This window comes from Stegastes partitus, unplaced genomic scaffold (genome assembly GCF_000690725.1).
Source record: "Stegastes partitus isolate 25-593 unplaced genomic scaffold, Stegastes_partitus-1.0.2 Scaffold1950, whole genome shotgun sequence".
Lineage (NCBI taxonomy): Eukaryota > Metazoa > Chordata > Actinopteri > Pomacentridae > Stegastes > Stegastes partitus.
In genome coordinates, this window is record NW_007579681.1 from 100,106 (window position 1) to 122,269 (window position 22,164).

General features: G+C 40.5%; 2 protein-coding genes across 2 annotated transcripts in view; one reads left to right on the forward strand and one right to left on the reverse strand.

Moving 5' to 3' along the window:
• LOC103373315 (mitogen-activated protein kinase 8) overlaps positions 1-14,403 on the forward strand; it is a 36,836-nt gene extending 22,433 nt beyond the window's left edge. Inside the window, exons 8-12 of the mRNA XM_008303180.1 lie at positions 2,280-2,462; positions 4,682-4,806; positions 6,040-6,103; positions 7,969-8,046; positions 8,991-14,403. Of these exons, the coding sequence (XP_008301402.1) occupies positions 2,280-2,462; positions 4,682-4,806; positions 6,040-6,103; positions 7,969-8,046; positions 8,991-9,166 (626 nt within the window). The 3' untranslated portion in view covers positions 9,167-14,403. The remainder of the gene's footprint in view (positions 1-2,279; positions 2,463-4,681; positions 4,807-6,039; positions 6,104-7,968; positions 8,047-8,990) is intronic.
• A 1,398-nt stretch (positions 14,404-15,801) lies between these two features.
• The window catches only part of arhgap22b (Rho GTPase activating protein 22b), a 39,655-nt gene continuing 33,292 nt past the window's right edge, over positions 15,802-22,164 (reverse strand). The window contains exons 5-10 of the mRNA XM_008303181.1: positions 21,320-21,527; positions 21,075-21,207; positions 20,912-20,985; positions 20,601-20,722; positions 19,445-20,474; positions 15,802-18,272 (exon numbers count right to left, since the gene is read on the reverse strand). Of these exons, the coding sequence (XP_008301403.1) occupies positions 18,050-18,272; positions 19,445-20,474; positions 20,601-20,722; positions 20,912-20,985; positions 21,075-21,207; positions 21,320-21,527 (1,790 nt within the window). The 3' untranslated portion in view covers positions 15,802-18,049. The remainder of the gene's footprint in view (positions 18,273-19,444; positions 20,475-20,600; positions 20,723-20,911; positions 20,986-21,074; positions 21,208-21,319; positions 21,528-22,164) is intronic.

Here is a 22,164-nt window from a genome sequence, read left to right on the forward strand (position 1 = left end):
TTAGTAACAACAACAACATGGTTTTATTCCATTTAGGTGACCCAGTAAGCCACACTAGAGGGCTGTAGCACAGTTACCACAGGTATTGTGCTGGACTCTATTAGCGAACCAGTTGGTTGATCAGTGTAAATATCAAGCCCCACATCATTATGACCAAAATGAGCAATCTTGCATGTAAACACCTTGTACACATTGTCATTAGCACCCAAGCAACACTTAGTTTGTGTCCCGTTCCCCTGAATTCAAAACAATGCCGTAGAGTTTGTAAAACAGTTGCCAAAGTTTGTGAGTGTTTTAGGAAACGACCTACATTTCATTTTCAAATAGTCTTGGTTATTCTGAAAACAGAAGTATGCTAATGTGCATGTGTGGTTTTTCTTGCAGTTTTGTTTTTTTGCGTTTGCCATGAAAATAGAAAACGTGTGTACATTTTTATCATTACAGAGCTGCTTTATTTACAGTTAAAGTTGGTTTGTGAATTTTCCTGTCCAAAGTTATTTTTCTTAAGTAGGTCAATTTGTGTACGCTACAGTGAGGCTGCTCTTGTATTTTTTATCATGCCGAGTATGTTCTAAGTATTAGCTTTTAAGTCTTGTGGTCTCCAGTAATATTTAGGAGTTTTTGGGCCCTGAAACTTATTTATTACCTGGCATTACATGCTACGTGTTCTTAGCCATTTACTGTGGTTAGCTCAGGCTAACATAGCATTAGCTTGGTAAGCTAAAGCCTTACTGGGTGCTTGACTTTGAGAGAGGCGACACCAATGGAGGGAAACTAAATACAAGGAAACATGTTTTCAAAAGTTTAATGAAAGTAATCTGGCAACAATTCTCAGTGGAAAAATGCTAATGATACAGAGGCTAGGTTGTAAATGTGAAAGTTTAGCAAAGACTCACTGTGATTTTGCAAATGTTACCGTTTACGATTGTGTTACTACTACAGTTTTTATCTGAATGGTCAAGTCGGCATTAAACGTGATTTTATTATTTTTATTATTCATTATTCAATAAGGTGACGGGCTTAAAGGCCCAGTTTGAAACCTCCCAAACTGGTGACCATTGTGGCCGTCCCACAATGATATCAACCCTTTGATGTTTATGAGTTAAAATGATTGTCACAGAAGCGCTCGGAGCAGTGGATGCTGTTGCCATGAAATGCGTAACATTCTAGCTCTTGACGCTAATGTTAGCTACAAATCGTAAAACTGAAGAAAATCTCTAGTTCTTGCTGGAAATCAGACAAATTGTGTTGACCAAATCTCCCCGACCACGGTCCCATCCGGTTAGATTTGTTTAGCCGTCTCCTTTTGTTTTTTCACACTGCAAAGTTTTACTAATTTTACAGCACAGTCTTCATTTTGTCCTCTTGAGATCACGTCAGGTGACGTACTGCCACCATAATCTCAATCGGACCATGTAGAGTGATGCACCATTATTTTCAAGTCTCGTAGTGTGAGCATGTCTGAGATTAGAGGATATCTATGATGGTTGCAACCCAACTTGAAAATCTGTCAGGATTTTAAAACCCCTGTGGTCTGAGCTTGGCCTTAGAGATATTTTTCAAGCTGATCAAAGGAAATAAGCCAGTTTTAGAGCTTTTATTTCTGAAAATCGACTTACGTTCACTTGAGCAGCTGTTTGGTGACACTTGAAGGGGCTAGGCTTCTCCTGCTTGGTGTTCATTCATTGTAAAGGATGAACAAAGATGTGAACAAGCATTTCTGTGTGTGCTACATCCGTATTTATGTTTGTGTTTTGTCCTCGTGGAAACAAAGAACATCTTGTGTATGTATTTCCAGCATCTGGACTTGAAGGTGAGCTTCGCCAATCTCACCTAACATGCAGTAATGTACAGTGCAGATGTTTGACATTGCAACACAGTTTAAAGTGTATTTATCCCACTCAGCTCATCCGGACTGCTTTCCACAAGATTATGTGATGATTTCTTTCTTAGTAAACTGCCAATACTGCTCACCAAAACCCTTCACTGGAGCTGTCTGTAAACTTACATTTTTTTGATATTTCTTCACCAAAGTTCAGTCTACAATCTTTACGCAGCACTTTTCTACATCCCTTGCAGAGTCATAGATTTGACATTTTCATCGTCAGCATAGTTCCACAAGTATTTTAGGAACATGTCCGAACCAGATCGGTGCAGCACATAGACACAGCAACCCCGTCAGTTTGAATATTTCTCAACAAAACCCACCCGACTCTCCAACGGCTCTTCCTTTTGTCCAAATCCAGCCCAATGCGTTTCTTAACACTGTAACCACTAAGATATCGACCAGTGGAATAAGGTGATCGAGCAGCTGGGGACGCCGTCTCAGGAGTTCCTGATGAAGCTCAACCAGTCGGTGAGGACCTACGTGGAGAACCGGCCGCGGTACGCCGGCTACAGCTTCGAGAAGCTCTTCCCCGACGTCCTGTTTCCTGCAGACTCTGAACACAACAAACTGAAAGGTAAGGATGCTGTTCTCTTGTAAATGTAGTGGCTGCTAAGAGTTAAAACCATGTGGGTGCGTAGTTGCTGTGTAACAGGTGCAGCGATTGCTCAGGCTGAAGTGGAACCATTTGGAAAATTCAAATTACTGTTTTATCTCGTGCCAGAAGGTGCAGGGAATAATGAGGGTTTTTAGAGCTACAAGATTTATGCTACAATATGCTTCAATTTTACTGCTTGAAATTTGAACAAAAGACTGTTTTAAAGTTCTTTTTTTTTCTTTTGCTAATGTCGAATTTATCACCAATGACTTTTTAAATCGCTGTGTTTGTAATTGGAGGATTAATATAATGGGTCCACGGTGGCTCGGTGAGCAGGCATCCCAGCACTTCCAAAGCAGAAACATGAACTTTTCCTCCTCCATCATAAGTTTGCGTTGTAATGCATTTGCGCCGTAACAAACATCCGCTGACAGCAAGAGCCCCAGTGACAAATCAATTTTCGGTGGCAGCCTTAGATTAAGCACTTATTACAGAACCTGACAGTTCATGACCAAGTTGTTTACTGTGACGGAATTTACCTCAAGCGTGTCTACATGTGTAAATGGAGAGGAGATGACAGGAACACTGGAAGCAAGATCCACGGAGCTGTTGCAAGATGTCGGAGGGAAGGAAAAAAAAAAAGAAGTAGCTCATCTTTTTCTGTCCTCATTAATTTGCAGAGGTAGGAATATGTGACGACAGCGTGTTCCCCTCAAGTTCTTTGGTTAAACTGCGTCTGTCAATGTTCACATGTCGCTCTGAAAGCTCCGGCTGAGGTTTCATACAGACCGTGTGATAATCAAGGTGGATGTTCTTGGCAAACTGAAACAGAGACAAAAACAGAAACATGTTTGCTGTTTAGAAGGCGAACACCCTGGTGAGTGTTTGACCTCAAATAGCTCTGAGGAGCAGTGTTTTTACAAGTTGCTCTACGTTTAGTTTTATCTTGCGCACAAACACACAAAACTCAAGGATATAAACACAACTTTGTTGACAAGAAACCACCACAGGGTACTTTTAAATCAACTCCCATTACTTTCTGCAAAAATGCACCCTTATTAGTGACATCAGGGATCCAGACTAACTTTTATATTGGTTTCTTTTCTGCTTTCCAACTTTCTCATTTGGATGCACAAGCACATCATTTAGGAGAACCCAAAGTATTTCCTCCAGCCTTGTGGTGCAGAATATTACATTTAAAGTTTGTCAGTTGACATACACTTTGGTCATTTCTTAACACATTATGTAAATGACTGTAAACAGGAATAAAAGTGCAGAGAAATACTTTGACCTGTTTCTTGCTGGAAGAATATCATCATTTTTGACCTCTCACTGCTTCAGTTTTCTGCCACCCGACGCTTGAACTCTGCAGGGAGGGAGGCTGCTCTGTTGGCCACACGGATGAGTTTCTTAGAGACGAGGCGTTTTGTTCATGTTGCAATTCAGAACATTGAGTATACGACAACAAGAGCACTGTTCCAGTCGTGCTTTGGCTGCACTCTTCACAATTAAGGCAAAACAAATTGTTGGCTGTTTCATTATCTCGGTGTTTCCCACAGGAGAAAAATGTACTTGTGGTGGTGGGTGGGCCAGTGTGACCGATATACATACAGAGACGCGTGCAGTTTCGAAGGGAAGGGTGTTTTCTGAAGCTATAATTTACAGATGTCCTCTCAACGTCTTTAGATGCAGACTGTTGGTAGCTGCTACAATTTACCAATGTTCCTTGAATGCTTCACATGCACACTGTAGGTAGCCTTTGTTTCCTCAACACCTCACATGTAGCCTCTGTAGACTGTAGCTAGGCAGTGAGAGAAGCCTCTAGTCCCCATTTAGATATGTGGGTAAGGCAGTCTAATGTTATGTTTGCCCAAATTGAAACCGATTGATGTACTTTATCTGGATGGGCCACCCAGAGACACCCTGCTACATGTCAGGTGCAACCAGTGAAAATGTTTTGTCACATTGACGTCATCCGGTAGAGAAGTTCCAACAAATCAAACTATTTTTCTTTTCCCACATTACTTTAAACTTAGATTTTTTCCCTTCACTGATACTCCACACATTCACACCTCAGCGTGGTCTCTCCCTGCTTTATGTTTCGATCCAACATCCTTAGTACAGCAAGATGCTTTGGTTGGTTCAATCTAAAAATTTCTACCATTGACATTTTCTTTTTCTTCACAATTTCCTCTCAGCGAGCCAAGCCCGAGACCTACTATCCAAGATGCTGGTAATAGATGCGTCAAAGCGGATCTCGGTGGACGAGGCTCTCCAGCACCCCTATATCAACGTGTGGTACGACCCGACTGAAGTGGAGGCAGTAAGTGCTTGGTTTCAAAATCGGTTCAGGGCTTTTACTGTGCACTGGTGAAGGAGATTTCTTTGTGAGATGTTGTTGAACCTTCAGGGGAAATGTTCTGATAATCCCAGTAATACAAGTGGAATTGTAATGTTGCACACCTTTTAAATACCCTGTTCAGACGTGACAGAAGCCCCTGTCTCAAAAACAAAACGTTCTATTTAGGTCTCAAGATGACAAACCGCAAAATGTGTATTTGTGCTGTAATGTCCTCAGCTCTCAGAGGGTCCGAGAATGTCTCTAAAACTTGAGACTTGATGTTTGGTGACAAACATGAAGTCTCTCCTTGGAAACACAATGACTCAGCCAGTGCAAATTGATTTCTGCCTGCGATCGGGCGGATTGGGAAATGAGGCGAATTGCTGCTCTCTTCCCTCCCCTCTGCTCTGTGGCACGAAAGGATTCCTCAGAACTGACAGTGGAGCCTCGAAGCCTTGAAAAGTGCAGATTTGTACACAGATTGCGCTCTGACTCGACGCAAATGCATCAAATCTCAGAGCGTCTCCGAGGAGGATGGATAACTGTAAGTCATGACTGGCTTCGAGGCAGTAAATTCTGCCCGTGCAATTAGAATTTAGTAGTTTGCGGTACGTTCCTGGAAAGGTTTGTGCTTTTCAAAGCAGAAAAATCCACATTGAGTGGTTTTATTGCAGAGATGATTTAATGCAGCCGTTTTCTGTCCTGTGCAATCATTAGCTGACTCTGTAGCTTTTCACCTTAAGCTGGATTCACTTCTAGTTTCACCTCTGGCATATGACACACACTCATTCACCTGTTTAGTCTGAATGAAAACTTGCCCAGCTCAGGTGTGGTGCTCCGACTCTCGTAAAGGTTGCCTAAAGGTTCCCTACAGCAAGACACAACACTGATATCTAGTCAGCGACTGAAAAGAGCATCTGATAATGCCATTATTAGTCACTGTGCCTTCGCCAGCCACAAGACAGTGGACTTTCCTTTGCTGATGGATTAGCTCCGCATTAAAGGGCTGGAAAAATGTGTTAATGCACAAAGGCGAGAGGAAAAATGGTCAGTGTGGAACGTGAAATTAAAAGTTAAGATTTTCAGCTGAGGGGTACGCTTAGTCGTTAAATTTTGTTATTTTTTTCAGATTTGTTTTTTGTTTTGCACGTGTGTTTATCATGACCCTGTCGTAAAAAAGAAATATAGAAAAAGCATCTCTCTGTCTTCTTCCAGCCGCCACCCGTGATCACAGACAAGCAGCTGGATGAGAGAGAGCACACGGTGGAGGAATGGAAAGGTAGGAAAGATCCTCTCCCCTCCTCTCCTTCCTCTCTGATAAGCTGTCATAAGTACTTAGCTTTTTGCAGTGTGTTGAATAACGACGGTCTGGCTTTGTGCTCCGCAGCCTGTGGGACATTTAATCTTCGTTCTTGAAGGGAGTTGCATGTTTTCCTCTGCACAGTCTGTCAGAATTTATAAACGACCCAGTGTCGGAGGCACAGTCCTCATTTTACTCTGGAAATAACCGACGCACATGCATACCCGCCCGCGTTCCCGTTATCGCTGCCTGGAATGTGGCCGTAAGGATGTTTTCTTACGACGTATATGATGCAGAAGAGAGGTGGAGAGTGTCAAATACTTGACCCTGACTAACAACTTCTGTTTATAGCAACAAGGAGGTCCCTGTGTTCTCCAGAAACAAATACTTATAATACATAAAACAATACATATACTGCATTCATCCCTGGTTAGCACTGAGGAGAGGCGGGTACTGTGAGGACACACTAACAGCCTGGCAGCACTATTTATCCTCATGTGAATAAAGGGTTTTCTCAGGAATGTCAGCTCACGATTCCCACAGCGATGAAATAAAAGCACGGATTAAAGTCCCCCTCCAATAACACATGCACTTTGCTTATATTTCACCTCACTGTGTTGTTGATGTCTGTGCAGACACGGTCTTGCTAAAAGATGAACATTTCTCTGAGCTCATCCTAATTACTAATTTCAAGACATGTATTGGAAGTCGGTGTGCAGTTTAAGTGTCCTTTAGCTTGGTTAATAGTGGTGGGAAATTGTGAGTCAATGTGTAAATATAAAACTGGAGTGGACCTGTGATGGACCCCTGAGGAACACCAGAGGGGAACAGGGTGGGGTTGGTGAGGTTGATGTTCTTTTTGAATATCTTCTGCCTTCTGTGTGTTGACAGAGTGATAATGACAACAGGAGACTCACACCTGAGGTGTGACGTGTTGCTGTTTCCTGATTCCTCACAGACTGCTGAAGGACACATTTTCCCATTTCTAGTTCCTTAGAAGGAAATGATCCTGTGTTAAATGTTTAAAGGGTCCAGAAAATAAAGCTGCAGGAACTCTGTAGTTCTTTCTTGTTTTTCTTATTAGTCCTAATTTTCTCTGCTAAAAATAACCATAAGATGTGTAGACATTAAAATGGACAGGTGGGTTGAAAACTCCACCTGCTACTCAGGCAACAAATTAAAACTCAGTGACCTCAAGGCGGCACTGTAATGATCAATGTTATGCTTTTGCAATTGACTCAAACTGTTTAGCATGGAGTCAAAATGTTTTAATCATTTTAATCTCTCGGTTCACCTGCGACTTTACTGCATTTGTCCTCTAAAAATGTCAAATCTGTCTCAATACGAGGTTTTCAAATCTTCAAGTGCTACCAAGATGGACACAGACATGAGGATACTAGATGTCACGTGTTACAAATGGTGACTGTTGTGTTTCAAGATGAAATTGACAAGAATGCCATATTTTTTCACATGTGATGTGACCGCTTCAAGAAATGGCGTGAAGGATATGAAGGGTTTAAATCCTCATCTGGCCATGTAGCCTACAATGTGGTATTTCGTGTGCAGTGTTTTAAAGTGCTCAGTAACCTGCTTGGACCTTACCTGCAGCTATATTTTCTTTAAAATCAGTTCAGTTCTTTTACACCTAAAGAAAAATATCTAATCCTTCCATGTCTGCTGTTGAGGAAACAGACATTTAAATTAGTGACCACACACCAGAATGTTCTTCATTGTCTATGAACCTGACGACAACAACCAGATTTGTGTTTGAACTCATGTCTTTCACTCTTTTTCTTCACTTCTTACCTGTTCTTAAACAACTAATAATGTTTTGTGTGTTGCAGAGTTGATATATAAAGAAGTGCTGGACTGGGAAGAAAGGACGAAGAATGGTGTCATCAGGGGACAGCCGGCGTCCATAGGTTAGTGGAGTTACTTTAGTCTCTCAGTACCAAAACAACCATTTTTCATCTGAGCTCCAACAGGATGAAATGAACACGTTTGTACAACATGTGACACCTGTGCACGACCACTGTTCTAGTGTTACACTGTGAGTGACTGTAATGTGGCTGCTGAGTGAAAGATCTTTTCCCTCTCAGCTCACATTTGCAACACTCTGACTTCATGTCAGTAATCCCTCTAATGGGACCGTACAGTATGTGGGCAGCAGAGTGACTGAATGAGCAGACTGCTGTGACACTTGTACCGTGTTCTGTTGTGACCCTGCTTAGATTCTTTTTCTTTAAAACTTCAATGTGGCACAAGATTATGAAACAGGATGAGCGTTTTAGTCCACCACAGTGTTTATACAGCATGTGGCAAAACCCTGTTACACAAAACTGAACTGTTTGAGCCCAGCAGACACATTCACATCAACTTTTCTTGGTTGAATTGCTCTCAAAATATGTCTTGCAGTGAGGTGTGGTGCATATCAAATGAAACAGCGTCACTTGACCATTCCAACAATGCTAGTTGCTTATTAGCATCGCCGGGAAAATTCAACACCAATCAACATCTTGGTGCTACTGGAAGTGATACAGTAGGAGAGCCATTGCTAAGCAACTTTCTGAAGAAGAAACCGCAGTATCACTCCACCAAAAGCCGCAAAGGAAGAGGCAGGAAGCAGTTATCACAGTGGTCTAATAAGTGTCTCCTGTAAACAGTCATGACCACTGAAAAAAAAAGACATTTTAATATAAAGACTTCTCTAAATAACAAGGTACAGCACGTGTGGTTTGTATTTCTAATGACCCAGATAAGAGCTGAAAACTAAAGGTCATTAAATTACCCATTCATTTAACTCAGCTACGATTAGAAGAACTCCTGATGACTGACCACAGGCCTTCTCCTGCTCCTCATAGCACAGGTGCAGCAGTGAGCAGCAGCCCCCACCAGCACCACCAGCACCACCCCTCCACGTCCTCCTCCGCCTCCTCCATGTCCACCGACCCGACCCTGACCGACACCGACAGCAGCCTGGAGACGGCCAGCACCGCCGCCGTCGCTGCTACGGCCACCGGCCCCGTGGGCTGCTGCAGATGACTATCATCTACACCTCCTCCTGGTCCTGGTCCTGGTCCTGGTCCTGGGCCGGGCCACACCCCCTCCCCCTCCTTGGTCACATCCTGGACCAGCAGCCCGGCTCCTGGTCCCACCCCCCTGTATTTGCCTCCTCTCCGTGCTTGTCTTCAGTAGTGTAGCGTTTAGCCAGCTAGCTGTTTGAGAAACATTTCTGAAAGGACAGATGTTTTTTTTAAAACGACAGTTACAGTCTTCTCCTTTTTTTTCCTTTTTTTTTGTTTTTTTAAATTAGGATTTCTTTTCATTTGAGTCCTAGCTGTAATTTATTGTGGCATTTCTTAATTTTTTCAGAAACCTAAGATGATAAGAGAATTTTTATGATTTCACTATGTTGCGGTTTATATTAACCGACAGTGAAAATTTAAAGAAATATCTGTAAAATGTTTTAATGTGATCTATTTTTCTGTTGAAAGTCATTTTGTTTCACTTGTAAGCTACTGCTTTTACAACTTGCCATATAAATGTAGATTGAGTTTGTACAGATTTTATGGTAGATGTAGTTTTATCTTCGATACAAGTTTGCAGTGAGCCATTGAAACCTAATTTAATTGACAAATGTATGGTCTTAGTACTTCCCTTCTCTTCTATCTCACATCACCTGGATATTGTTTCAAATTCACACGACGTATCCACGAGATCATGTAGATTTATTTGTAAAAAAAAGCCTTTTCTTGTGAGTCACTACTACATCCTACATTGTACAATTTAATGAAAGCTTTATCATTTCCTGATTCTTCACATTTTCAGTCCGACGTTTTCTTTAAATGATTGATTTTACCTTTTACGCCACAGGATCGATAATGACGCAGTTAGGTCCTGCAAGACACCTTCTCGATGACTGTCTTCTGTATTTTTTTTTTAAAGTGCTTTAAAGTACCTCTTATCTGCGACAGGCTGGGCGACGTTATGGACCCGGAAAGGTGGGGATTGTTTGGGGACTTTAGAATGTTCTTCATCGTGCTTCGAGAGGTTTTTCGAGACGTAGAGTTGTGCGAGGTCGTAAAGTCGGTGACGGTGTAAGTAGAATGTGCTTCGGTTAAGTAGGGAATTGTGGGGTTTGTATTTTTGTAATTTTTTTTGAGAACGCATGCGAACGTGTCGATGTTTGGTGTCTCGGAGGGATAGCGATTCTGCAGCCTGATGGAACAGTGTGAAAAGATGTCTGCCTCCCACTCCCAGATCCCGTTATTAGTAATTTTGTGAATTTGGAAAATCGGAAAGTGATTTATTTTGTCCTTTTTTTAAAAAGTTGGCCAAACACTACCAGACTTGCCTGCAATTACGAATAAAGCTAAAAGAGTCTAGCAGCACAAACAACCAGAGACAAATTATTCTTACTGTATGCAATAATAGTGCCCTTGTTAAGTGTAGTAGATTTTGTTTTGCAAGGAAAAGTGCCTGTTGTTTGTCATTCATTCCTGAGTGCGTGGGAGGAAGCGTATCGGTGATGTGTAGGCTTTTATGGCGTCCGGATAACAACAGTAGTTTTCACGTCAAAACAATTATGGCGGCGTTGTAGTTCTCACAAATGTATTGTATATTTTTCTACTTGTTTTTGATTTTTTTGGAGCAGGAGACTGTAGTGTCTTGCAGGGTAAAGAAGGTGATGACGTATGCGTTGAGGTGCTTGAGCATGTGTTTGAGTCATTTCAGGAGAAGAGGCAGTTTTATCAAGGTCTTTCATCAAAGTAAAAAGAAGTGTTTCTTTGCAGTGACAGCAACCAAATTATAGGTTCATAACAATTTTTCTTTGAGTACTTATTTAATGTGATGATTGTAAGAGAGAATAATGAAAGTTTAACTACTGGATCAAACTAAACGAACTCTGTGACTGCATTTATGTCAGTATTTTGCGGATGGCTTTGGGTAAAGTTTACTGTTGGAAAGGCAGATGAATGCTTTAGTTATGAAGACATGTGAAAGGCAAACGACCACAGTGTTTATGTAACTTAACACCAGTGGTACTAACTGAAAAAAGTCCTAATCATAGTTATTCAACTTTAAACTCTCCATATTAGCTTACTTCCTTCAGCTAATCCGCCTGCTACAAAATGTTTGCTTAAATAAACCACGTCTGCGAGAGACAGAGCTAAGATGTGCTCTTGCCTGGATATCGTGAGCAGATGTTGTGGACGCTGACAGCAAAGGATTAAACGTCACTGTGCTAGGATTGTCTAATTGTGTAACACAACTGTTTGTCTAAAACCTGTCTGGGTTTTTGACAAGGATGTTTTTTTTTTCTTTTTTAAAGAAGCTCAGAGCAAAGTGGCGAGTTTATCTTTAAGCTGTAGCATTCGCTGTTGCTCTGTGCTGTGATCTGCTTCGGCAACACCATGTTGTCCTAACATATCAGGTTTTTCTCAACTATTTCTCAAGTATTGCTGCACTGTGGCTCCTTCTCTGTTCCAAGTTCTGGACTGGCACCAGCTATTTGTTATTCCAAGACTAAGTGTGTTACTAACTACTAACAAACAAATAACAAGTTTAAAACGAAAATCTGCTTGCTTTATTAAAATGTAAGAACTGTTTTCGATAGTATCAACCTAAGCAACAGATAAACTTAACTCAAGATATATTAAACTTAACTTCTATTCCTATGTAAATATAGGTATTACTTTGTTTTATCTATATATGCATATAAGTCAGAGTAAATGAGAATTATGTCAGTACACTAACATAATTAGTTTTGTTTGCCCATTCAGACTGTAATCATTGACAGATTATTTTTTTTAGGTGTATTATGTTATTTTGTAGAATTTATTTCTTAAAACTTCCCAGTGTACATTACATCAAGTGTCTAGACAGAGTATCAACCATATTGCATTACCTCTTGTATTCTTCAGACTAAACGGGTTGTAAATTAGCAAACAAGCTAGCCTTGTCACTAAGTAGCACACGCAAACATTAGCTTTGTTATGACATGGCCGCAACTTTACATGCAGTATGTCAGAAATCAAATGTTAGCTGTGTCAGTTACCTGCACAGCCAACAATAGTAGGCATATTAACAAGCAAATGTTAGCTTTATCTCCGACCTACGGCACAGTTAGCGTAGTATAATTGCAAGATAATACTAGATATGTCATTGAGCTACAGCGCTATTAGCATATATTAGCAAGCAGATGTTAAGGGTGTTCGTTAACTTCACAGGCCTTAATATTTGAAATGCTATATTTTCCACTCGGCCACACAGCTGTTAATACTTGATATATTAGCAAGCAAATGTTACCTTTGCTAGTTAGCTGCATCGTTTAGCTGTAAAACCCTTCATATTTTATATGTTAGCAAACAAATGTTAGCTACACAACTGTTCATATTTAATATATTAGGAGGCAAATGATGGCTTTGTCACCAAGTTTCACCACTGTTAACATTTAATTTATTCGCAAACAAGCATTAATTTTGTCAGTTACCTACACAATTGTTAATATTTATCATATTAACAAGCTAATGTTGTCTTTGTCATTTACCTGCACAGCTGTTCGTCTCAATATATTAACAAGCTAATGTTAGCTTTGCCACTCAGCTACACAGCTGTTAATATTTATCATATTAACAAGCTAATGTTAGCTTTGCCAGTTACCTACACAACTGTTAATATTTAATATGTTAACAAAGGCACGTTACTGTGACACTAACCTATGAAACAGTTAGCATGAAGCAAGCAAACCTTAGCTATGTCGGTTAGCTGCACAGCCCTTAATATTTCATATATTAGCAGACAGACATTAGATTGTCACTTAGCTGCACAATTGTTAATGTGTATTATATTAGCAAGCAAATGTTGGTTTTGTCAGCTTATTAAAAAAAATGGCAATGTTTAATATATTAAAAAGCTAACATTAGCTTTTTCAGTTAGCAACGCAATTGTCTTTGGTCCGACGTAGTTCATGTGGTGCAACCTGTTGCCATTTTGTGATTTGTCAATCTTCACTTCGGAAGCACTTGTCACAAACAGCTGGTGCCACAGATCACCAGAATAAAAGGAATGGTTTGGTAGTCATTAAGCATTATGCTACAGTGCTAGCAACCGCGGAGCCAGATTAACATTGTATAAGACTAAATTTAACCTGTTTGTGTAGTTTCTAACAGCAAAGAATGAAACTGCCCAGTGGCAAATGTGTAGTAGTACTAACGAAGACATAAGCAGTGTCACAACTTTAAAAACGGCATTAACAGGAAGTTAAACAGTGATATGTATCCATTTGTCATATTAGCTTAAAAAAAAAGAAAAAAAACTAGATCAGTAAAAACAGTTTGTTCTCTAAAGTGCTCTTAATTTTCTTAGCCCAACATTAGGGGCATTAATTGGAGTATTTTTTTTTTATTTAATTTTGTTCTTCTTTTTAGGTTGTTGTTGCTTTATCATGATTATTATTACATCTCTCCAAACAATTTCAGTCTGATTTAAGTCGGCTTTGATGAACTACCTCACGCTGAATTTCTGCCAGTTCTTGCATATTCTTAGTCGCCTGCAGAATTAGCTATCGAAGACGTGTGAATAACAGATTCCATTATTTATTTATTTGAAAGTGTACTATTTGTCGGTTTCAACAGACTTCTAGTTTTGTACATTATGTATACTTCACCTAGAAGTGAGAGAATTGTTATATGTATTTTTTTTTTTGTTCTTTTTTTGTTTTGTTTTGTTTTCTTTTTAAACTAAATGTGCAATACCTTCAGCAAACTGTGCTAGTAGTATGTGATGGGCCTAGCGTTTGTTAGCTGTCTCCTGAAGGTAAAGAAAATGTTTGGTACTGTCAATCCATGTTTTCCTCTTTTTTTTTTAAATGAATAAGATCAGTTTTTATTTCTGTGACTTGTTTATAGTCATAATGTTACGTAATCGGTCTTACCCACCAAACGAATCTGTCGGCTGGAGTTTGACGCAGAGACCCGATGTTCTTTGACTCACGCATGGCCGACAGATTTTTTGATTTGGGATGTTTAAGAAACACAAAAAAGGTGAGTAAATACCTACAAGAAATCATTATATGTATGGTGCTGGTTTGTAATGTTTGCTAGTGAATCCAGCCATGCAAGTAGTTTTAAGAATTCCTGGATCTGCGTGTCCCGAAAAACCGCAACCAACGAAGAAGTGCACTACTAGAATACATGCACTGGGATCTGATGATGCCACCTCTTAAAAAAATGAAACAAAAAAATACAATAAAGTAAAAAAAAAACAACAAAAACAAACAAAAAAAAAACATGTACTGCAAATAAAAGAAATACACTTTGATTCATGATTGTACGTCTTCATTTCGTAGAGACAAAGGGTTTGTCGAGTTTTTGATGATCCAGTTCTGGTGAAGGTTTCAAAGGACCCAAAGGCTTAATTTAACCCACACCCTCTTTCACCTTTATGAATGAATCTGAAATACAAGTCTTGTAGCTCTATACTAGTAAATGTGTATTAGCCCGCACACTTCCTAAAAGCTGGAATGCCCCTCGTGGTCTTTGTCATTTTATATTTCACTGATAAATATTTCAAAAGTGCAAAAATGTATTTTTGGTAGAAAACTGCCATTTTGTTTTTCAGATGCGATACCCAAAGAACTCAACTTTGCCGCAGTCTCACATGTAATCTTTGTCACCTTTATTCCCATACATGGCCATTCATTACAATAGTGGAAATCCATAATAAATAAGCACCATAGATGATCAGCAGAGCAATAAGAAACATTTAGCCTTAGTCACGAGACATACATAAGAGGAAAATATATGTCTGTTGGAATCAAAGAACCTGCTATCAGTTTAGACCGTTATATTCTGAACTGTGAGGGACCAGTTCACGAAGGACGATTACCTTGTAAACCTGTGCAAAAGAATATAACAACATTGTCTTTTTGTTCTTTATAAAACAGTCACATTGTCCTACCGAAAACACACTTTTACTTATTATTATACTGCTCAAAGGGCCCTTTAAGAAATCACTGTTACTTATGACACCGCTGGACATTCTTCTCATTGGTGACGATATGCAGAAAAACAAAAAAACATTTTCAATCGTGTAACCACATGCAATTCTCACAAATATCTGCAAGTCCTCATTTGGCTTCCAAACAAATTGAAATTAACATAGTCACACAACCAGCAGTGTGGAAAACCAAACCTGCCATAATAACTATAATTACAAAGAAATAAGTAAATGGCTCAATAAATGCATTAACATGCCATTAAATGTGCCAAAAACACTGCTCAAAATAAATGTAGGTATTAATTGAATTAATTGATATTTCGGTTTTCATTTGCTTTTATAGCTACCTTTGTACTAACTCTACATATCTTACTTTTTCATTTTACTTGACTTTTTTAAATATTATTTCACAAATTTTTTAAAGTTGTTCATGTATGTATTTATGTGCCATTCAAAATTGCTAAAAAAAAAAAAAAAAAAAGTTTAGTGAAATAAATTGGGAGGGAATGCAGAGGGGGAAAACAAATTAATTTAAAAGGGAAAACAATGAATAAAAGATAAATAGAGGAATTAGTACAGTTAATTCCCCTATTATTAAATACAGAAGCACCAGAAATATCAGTTGATGACATATTGTATAAATTGATTAATGCATATTTATTTTGATTATCATTTTTAAGGCATAATAATATAGCTATTGAGTCATGTATTAATTTCTGTATTTGTTTTGCTTTTGGCAGGTTTGGTCTTCCATACAGCCCAGCTGGAGCCTGATATGCGAGTCTAATGGTATATGGAGTTAGAGTTGTTTTTCTCTCCCCTCTGAAAAACATACACATTTTTTTTTTTCCATAGGGCTGGTTTCGTCAACAACACATTACATTCACTACAAGGATACATTCTTAATGCAAAAACTTCCATTCAATTCACGATTCACTTTCACAAGAATTGGCACCTTCTAGGGATTCTTCAGCATCAGCAGTTTGTTCCATAATAATAAAAAAGAAACAAAAACAATGCAGCCACTGTGTGTACTATGGGCGAATATATGCACTACATCTCTGGACAAGCAAGCAACACTACATTTTTTCCTATTTAAAAACACTTCCCTGAAGGCACAACCAGGAAACTCCATTGTTTCTTTGAGGGCAGTGTTCAGCTTCATGTGCCAAAATCAACATGGCTTCCAGGCAGGCCATTCTGATCTGTAGTGAGCGAACAGCTGAGGCGGTCCAGCTTTGGTATTTACTGAGTACTGTAAATGAGCCACATGTCCTGTGTGCCATGCAGCATGCGCAAGATGAAAATGCTTGAAGAATTGTTTTCATTGTCCCTGTGATATTATCTGTACATTAAAGGTATATTGACATCAGTGAGGATCGGAGAGAACCGAAGACTGAGGCTTCGCCATCAAATGGACTTGGAAACCATGAAGATGGTGACGATAGAGGCACTGGAAGGGCCTGAGGACAAAGAAGGATTTAGAGGCAGCTATGGCAGAAGTCCCATCTGTTAATGCTTCAGCGTTTCTCCAAAATAAACTGTTTGGAAAATCTAGTTAAACCTGGTTGTGTTAAGTTACACAAATTGGATTCCACAGTAAAACACTTGGCAAAAAAAAATGTCTGCAGTATAAATATGGAGGACGATAATTGCAAGTAGAGGAACCTCTGCTAAAGCTACCACGGTTATTTAGGAGTCAGTTCACCCAAATGACATAAAAATACTTACAACTAGTGGTTACAAATACTTTCATTTGCCCAGGTTTAGAGATACACTGTACATAATTGGAGTTTGGCCACCACCACCACCCCACTTTAAAAATCCATGTCTGGTGCTCACAGCATTAAAACCACACTCGAAAAATTACAATTTCAATTCTTCTGTATTTTCAAAGCCTGGACAAAAAGAAAGTAACTTGGTAGCTTCCACTACAGGCTGAACCGACCCTGCAGTATAAGAAATTGTTTGACATTTTGGGAAGAAAAGTTAGCGAAGACGTGAGCGAAGCAGACTGACACTGCTAAATTCGATGAAGCTAGAGCCAGCTAGCTTGGGTTAGCATTAAGACTGTAACCTCCTGTAAAAAGCACTACTTGTGTTTTTTTACATTTCAGTTTTTATAAGTATTCAGCAAATGAGATATAACTAGTTAGCTTTACAAGTGATGATGGTGTTTAATTTTTACCGTCATGCTGAGCTACAGGCTAGCTTTTTCCCTCTCTTTATGTTAAGTTAGGCTAACTAGCTTCAAGCTGTAGCTTCTTATTTGACCTACAGACATGAAAGTGGCATCAAACTTCTCGTCTAATTTTAGGTAAGAGAGCAAATAGGCCCTTTTCCCAAAATGTCAAACTATTGCTTTGAGATAAATACCTCATAAAGATAAATATCAGTCAGCTGTCTGCATTCAACATTGATGTTTTGAACAAGTCTTACAGTTTCAGCACAAAATCCATTCACTTAGTGTACTTGTGAAGTAGTGGTTGAAGAAGTCAGTGCTCTCCATTACAGAGAATGTCAGGGAAATTACATTGTGTCCCACCGGTCATGTTACAGGCACCTGAACCGTTTAAAATACTGCCTTCACAAGACGAACCCTAGACTCCTTATACAGAGGGCCATCTTCTTAACGTTCAGTTTCAAGCATGCGTAAGAAAGTCAAAACTGCTCATTGCTCAGCGGAGGTCATTCTAGTAAGGATCCCTCAGTCTGTCAGTTACTTCCTTCAGAATTCATCTTTACACTTCAATATACTTCAACTTGTCCTGAATCTGCACCTTTCCTTGATTTTCTCGTTCAAGTCTTCTTTTGAAGGAACATCCCGATGCACTGAGGACGGTGTGAGCCCTTAAAAGGCCCTGAAATATAAACCTGGACCACAGCGACAGGGTTGGCCCCAGACGGATGAGAGGCCACGCTGTTTCAAATGTCACTAGTCCTCGCACCCAGGGCCAGATCCCCCAGTGTGGAAAAGAAATCCTCCATTTCCTTCTCCAACAGCCGGTTGCGGTTTTCTGCGTCCTCTCGTGCCCGCTCGGAGTTTCGTAGTTTGATTTCCAGCATGCGTTGCTTCTTCTTCTCCTGCTCCATCTCTTGCTCCAAACGCTCCATCTGGGCACACAGAGCAGCGCTGGACTCTTCCAGTCTGAGGGGAGGCAGCAAAACACAGACAAAAAAAAAACGTCAATGACATTTGCTGTTATTCTCTGGACAAAAATAAACCCTGCTGTCAGGATTCTTTTTACTACCTCCGCAAGGAAGATGGTGAAGGAAGGAAACCCCATGTTTTGCAGCTTAAAAATAATTATTGCTGTTAACAGGTCATTTCTGTAGGTTTTGGGAACGTTTTACAGTAGTGACTCATAGTTGTAGTATCAAAAAAGACATTAATGATCATTTTACTTGCCAAGAAGAGTACTGCTCAGTCTGTTTATACAGTTTTATATCTTCTGTCACACTGCAGGAGCTTTAGAAAGTGTGTTATCTCAGCTTTAAGTCAGAGACTATACATATATATATATATGCTGTACCTTTGAGCAGCCCCTTCCTGACAAATGCACTTTGTTCCATAAGGCTTCCACCAACTATAGATGCTGGTAAAGCAAATAATAGCTGGATTTCACCTCTTTTTCTTCTTTGTTTAAAATGTCAACTTCTTGAATTTATCTTTGTATGTCCAGACCCAAATCTGATCCAAAATATACCAGCGGACGACACCAGCAACCCCTTGAACTATCAACGCAACAACCATATCAACAAAGGCTACATGCATAACCCAATCTGTCATCATCTGTTTGCTATGGGGGTGGAGATAACACTGTGAATAATTTGTTCACAGCAGACTGAGGCCTGGGCTTTGGACTTGCAGGGAGCCTTTTAACACACATTCCCTTCAAGTTTTGGAACTTTGACCGTGTGAAACTGATTTCTGACAGCGTAAGAATTTTAGAAATGACAGCAAAAGCCATGAAATGTGCCGAATTCATTTCTTAACGCACAGCCTGTGTTACAAAAAGGGCATGTGAAGTTTGAATTATGGGGTTTTACTATCCTGGGAAGTTTGAATACAAAGCCTCTGTTGAAATGCACTATGGGTAATGAAGGATATGTTGTTTTGTGAGCTTGGTCCAGCTGAGGAGTAAAATTCTGGATGTATTCGATCTCCTATATTATTCTATAGTTTAGACCTCTCTCTAATTGCTGTGTATAATTACAATACTAAATCTCTGTCAGCCATAGACATAACTGGATAGCAAAAACAAAGAGAAAATCAACATGCATTTGGCAAAATTTAAAGACCCCGCCCCATAGTCTTACTTTTGGATCCTGGTCTCATATGAAGTCTTCTGTTTTCTCAACTCGTCCTTCAGTCCTTCCACCAAGCTGCTGAGTGTTAGGTTTGTCCCATCTCCATCTTCAGACATGATGATGGACGGCACCCCGGGGGCCATGGCCATGTTTCCATTCTCGCTGCAGACTGCACTACTGCTGCACAACTCCATGGCCTCACAACTGTCCTGTTCAGAGCTCGGCTCTGTCGTCATCCCTCCATCCCTTCCTCTGTCAATATCTCTCTGGCCTTCCATCCACTCCCCCTTTTCTCCACCCTCTACCCCACCTCGACAGTTCTGATGTGGCGAGGGCTCGCTTCCGGAGTCTGGGACAGAGATCTCACAGGAGGACGTGGACCACGGTGTGCTGGATACACTTGGAACACTTCCCATGCTTGAGGAGGAGGTGACGTTGTCGTAGGTGGACAGCCTCTGGGAGGAACCGGTGGAGTCACGGTCACGGGCGGAGCGCTCGCCTGAAGATGTGCGCCGGTGTCCCCTCAAGGAGGACAAACCATTCATGAGCCAGTTACCTCCACTTCCGCCTCCACCACCACCAGAAGATACACTGGTTGTATCTGCCACTGAGCCACCGCTGCTGCTCTGCTTGGCTTGCGGTTGGGAACGAGGTGCTGAGGAGCTTTTGAAGGAGTATTTCCAGGAAGGCATGGTCTTGGCTTGTTTGCTCGGGCTGACCACCGTCTCGCCCTTCCCTGATGGAGACCCAAGTTTTGGTCCAGGGTTTGGATTGGGGGTCTGGGTGGGAGTGACGGCTGCACACAGTTTGGCATCCAGAGACGAGGCACTGCTGTGCAGTTCTTGGTCGGGGTTGGAGACGGGGCAGGTCTGCAGGTCCTCTTCAGAGATCCAAGCACCTAAGCTGCGGTGCTGGAGCTGATGCCCCTGGACTGGGAGCTCAGTCTGGGATAGAGCGAGCCCTTCCTGGTCCCTCCCTGAGTACAAACGGTTGTGTTCCCTAATAAGGATAGTCATCAGGTGCTGGACCAAAGATGTACCTGGACAATATGGACCACAATCAGATAGGTTATCAAGGTATAGCTGAATCATTTCAAATAGATTCTGAACATGAAGTCATTTGCAGTAACTTTTAGAATGGATTCAGTCATAACAGTTGTCCACACCTTCCATGATAGTGACTGGGTCCTCCATCTTAGGTCGAAGGATATTTGGTCCGAAAACTGTGGCGAGGTTCTGGACACTCATCTTGTTCTCATTACAGTGGGACTGGACCTCATCAAGGAATCTAAGGAGGGATGACAAGGTGACTAAATTACGATAGAAACTGATGTTCTCAACTATAAAAGGATATATAAAAATACACAGTTCAACTATGGATATGTCAGTGCCCCTGGTCGACCCCTCTGTGTGTTTTTCAAAAAGTTAAGTGAACTGAGAATAAACATGAGGAAACACAGATAACAAAAGTACTTACTTGCATATGTACTTGAGGAGATTGTAGTTGGCTAGAGGTAGAGTGCTGACTTGCTTTCCAAGCTCCTGGACCCCCTGTTACAAAAACAAATTATAGCACTTACTGTACACACAATGACACTCATACAGTCCACACACTGTCACAAAGAGTAAACTGCACAAACCTCCTCCTCATCTTTGGCCAAAAGCTGTGCACAGGTTAGAAAGTCTTCATATTTGGAGAAGGGGATCACTGGTTCAGGCAGCTCTCGGAGGTACAACTTCAGCAAGGATGCCACCGTGTGGACGTCTGTGTTACTGCAAAAGAGTAAATAAAAGAAGAAAGAAAAGAAACAGGATAATAAATTTAATCCAGACTGTGAAGGTCAGACATACAGTGATGATTTCCTGCCTCTTTCTCTCCCCCCACCTGTCAAACAAAGGCTTGTCCCCACAGTCAAAGGCCTCCTGCAGCTCTTTGACGAGGTTGGCCTGTCCCGGCATCCGAAAGAGACCCTCCTCATCCAGACCCCTGTCTCTGATGAAGTCCACACACTGCTCCACCAGCAGGGGTGCCAGGCGGGGGCCAAACTTCTTCTCATACTGCACCGTGTCCTCTAGACGCTGGCCAAAGATCCCTGGAGACAGAAGGAGGAAACACACGATGAAAGTGCCCTTAATGGCTTCATCCACTCAGGACACTGGGTTGTAGGGGGTCAATTCAGTAAAAGTTGTTTATTTTTATTTTATGTGAGTTAGGGCTGAACAATTAATCTAAATATTACCAAAATGGAAATATGTCCAAGTGCAGTATCTGTGATTTAAAAAAATATATGTTAAACATTATGGTTCTAGAGATGGCCCGGCTTACAAATAATGTTCTCCAGACTTAAGGAAACATACTTGTTTGATGAAGACTTCAGCTAAAATCACATAATTTTTTCTCCTTTTTTTCCAGGAGCTAAAAAAAAATGGGAAAAAAACCTTTCAAATAATAACTCAGATTTATATATATATATTGCATATACTTCAACCCTAACTTGAATGTTCATGTCACAGTCTCTGTTGTACCAATCTTGTACTACTTTAGAGCAAGTACAACAAAAATCACTGAGCAACTGCTGCAAGTTACTGCTCAGTTTTTCAAAATAAGGCCCTCCAATAACAGCATCATACTGAAAATGCATCAAATCTGTGAAAACCTTTGCCGGTAGACAAAATGTATATGATAAAAAAGAATTATTCCACATTTTTACACAGAATCCCTTGAAGAGG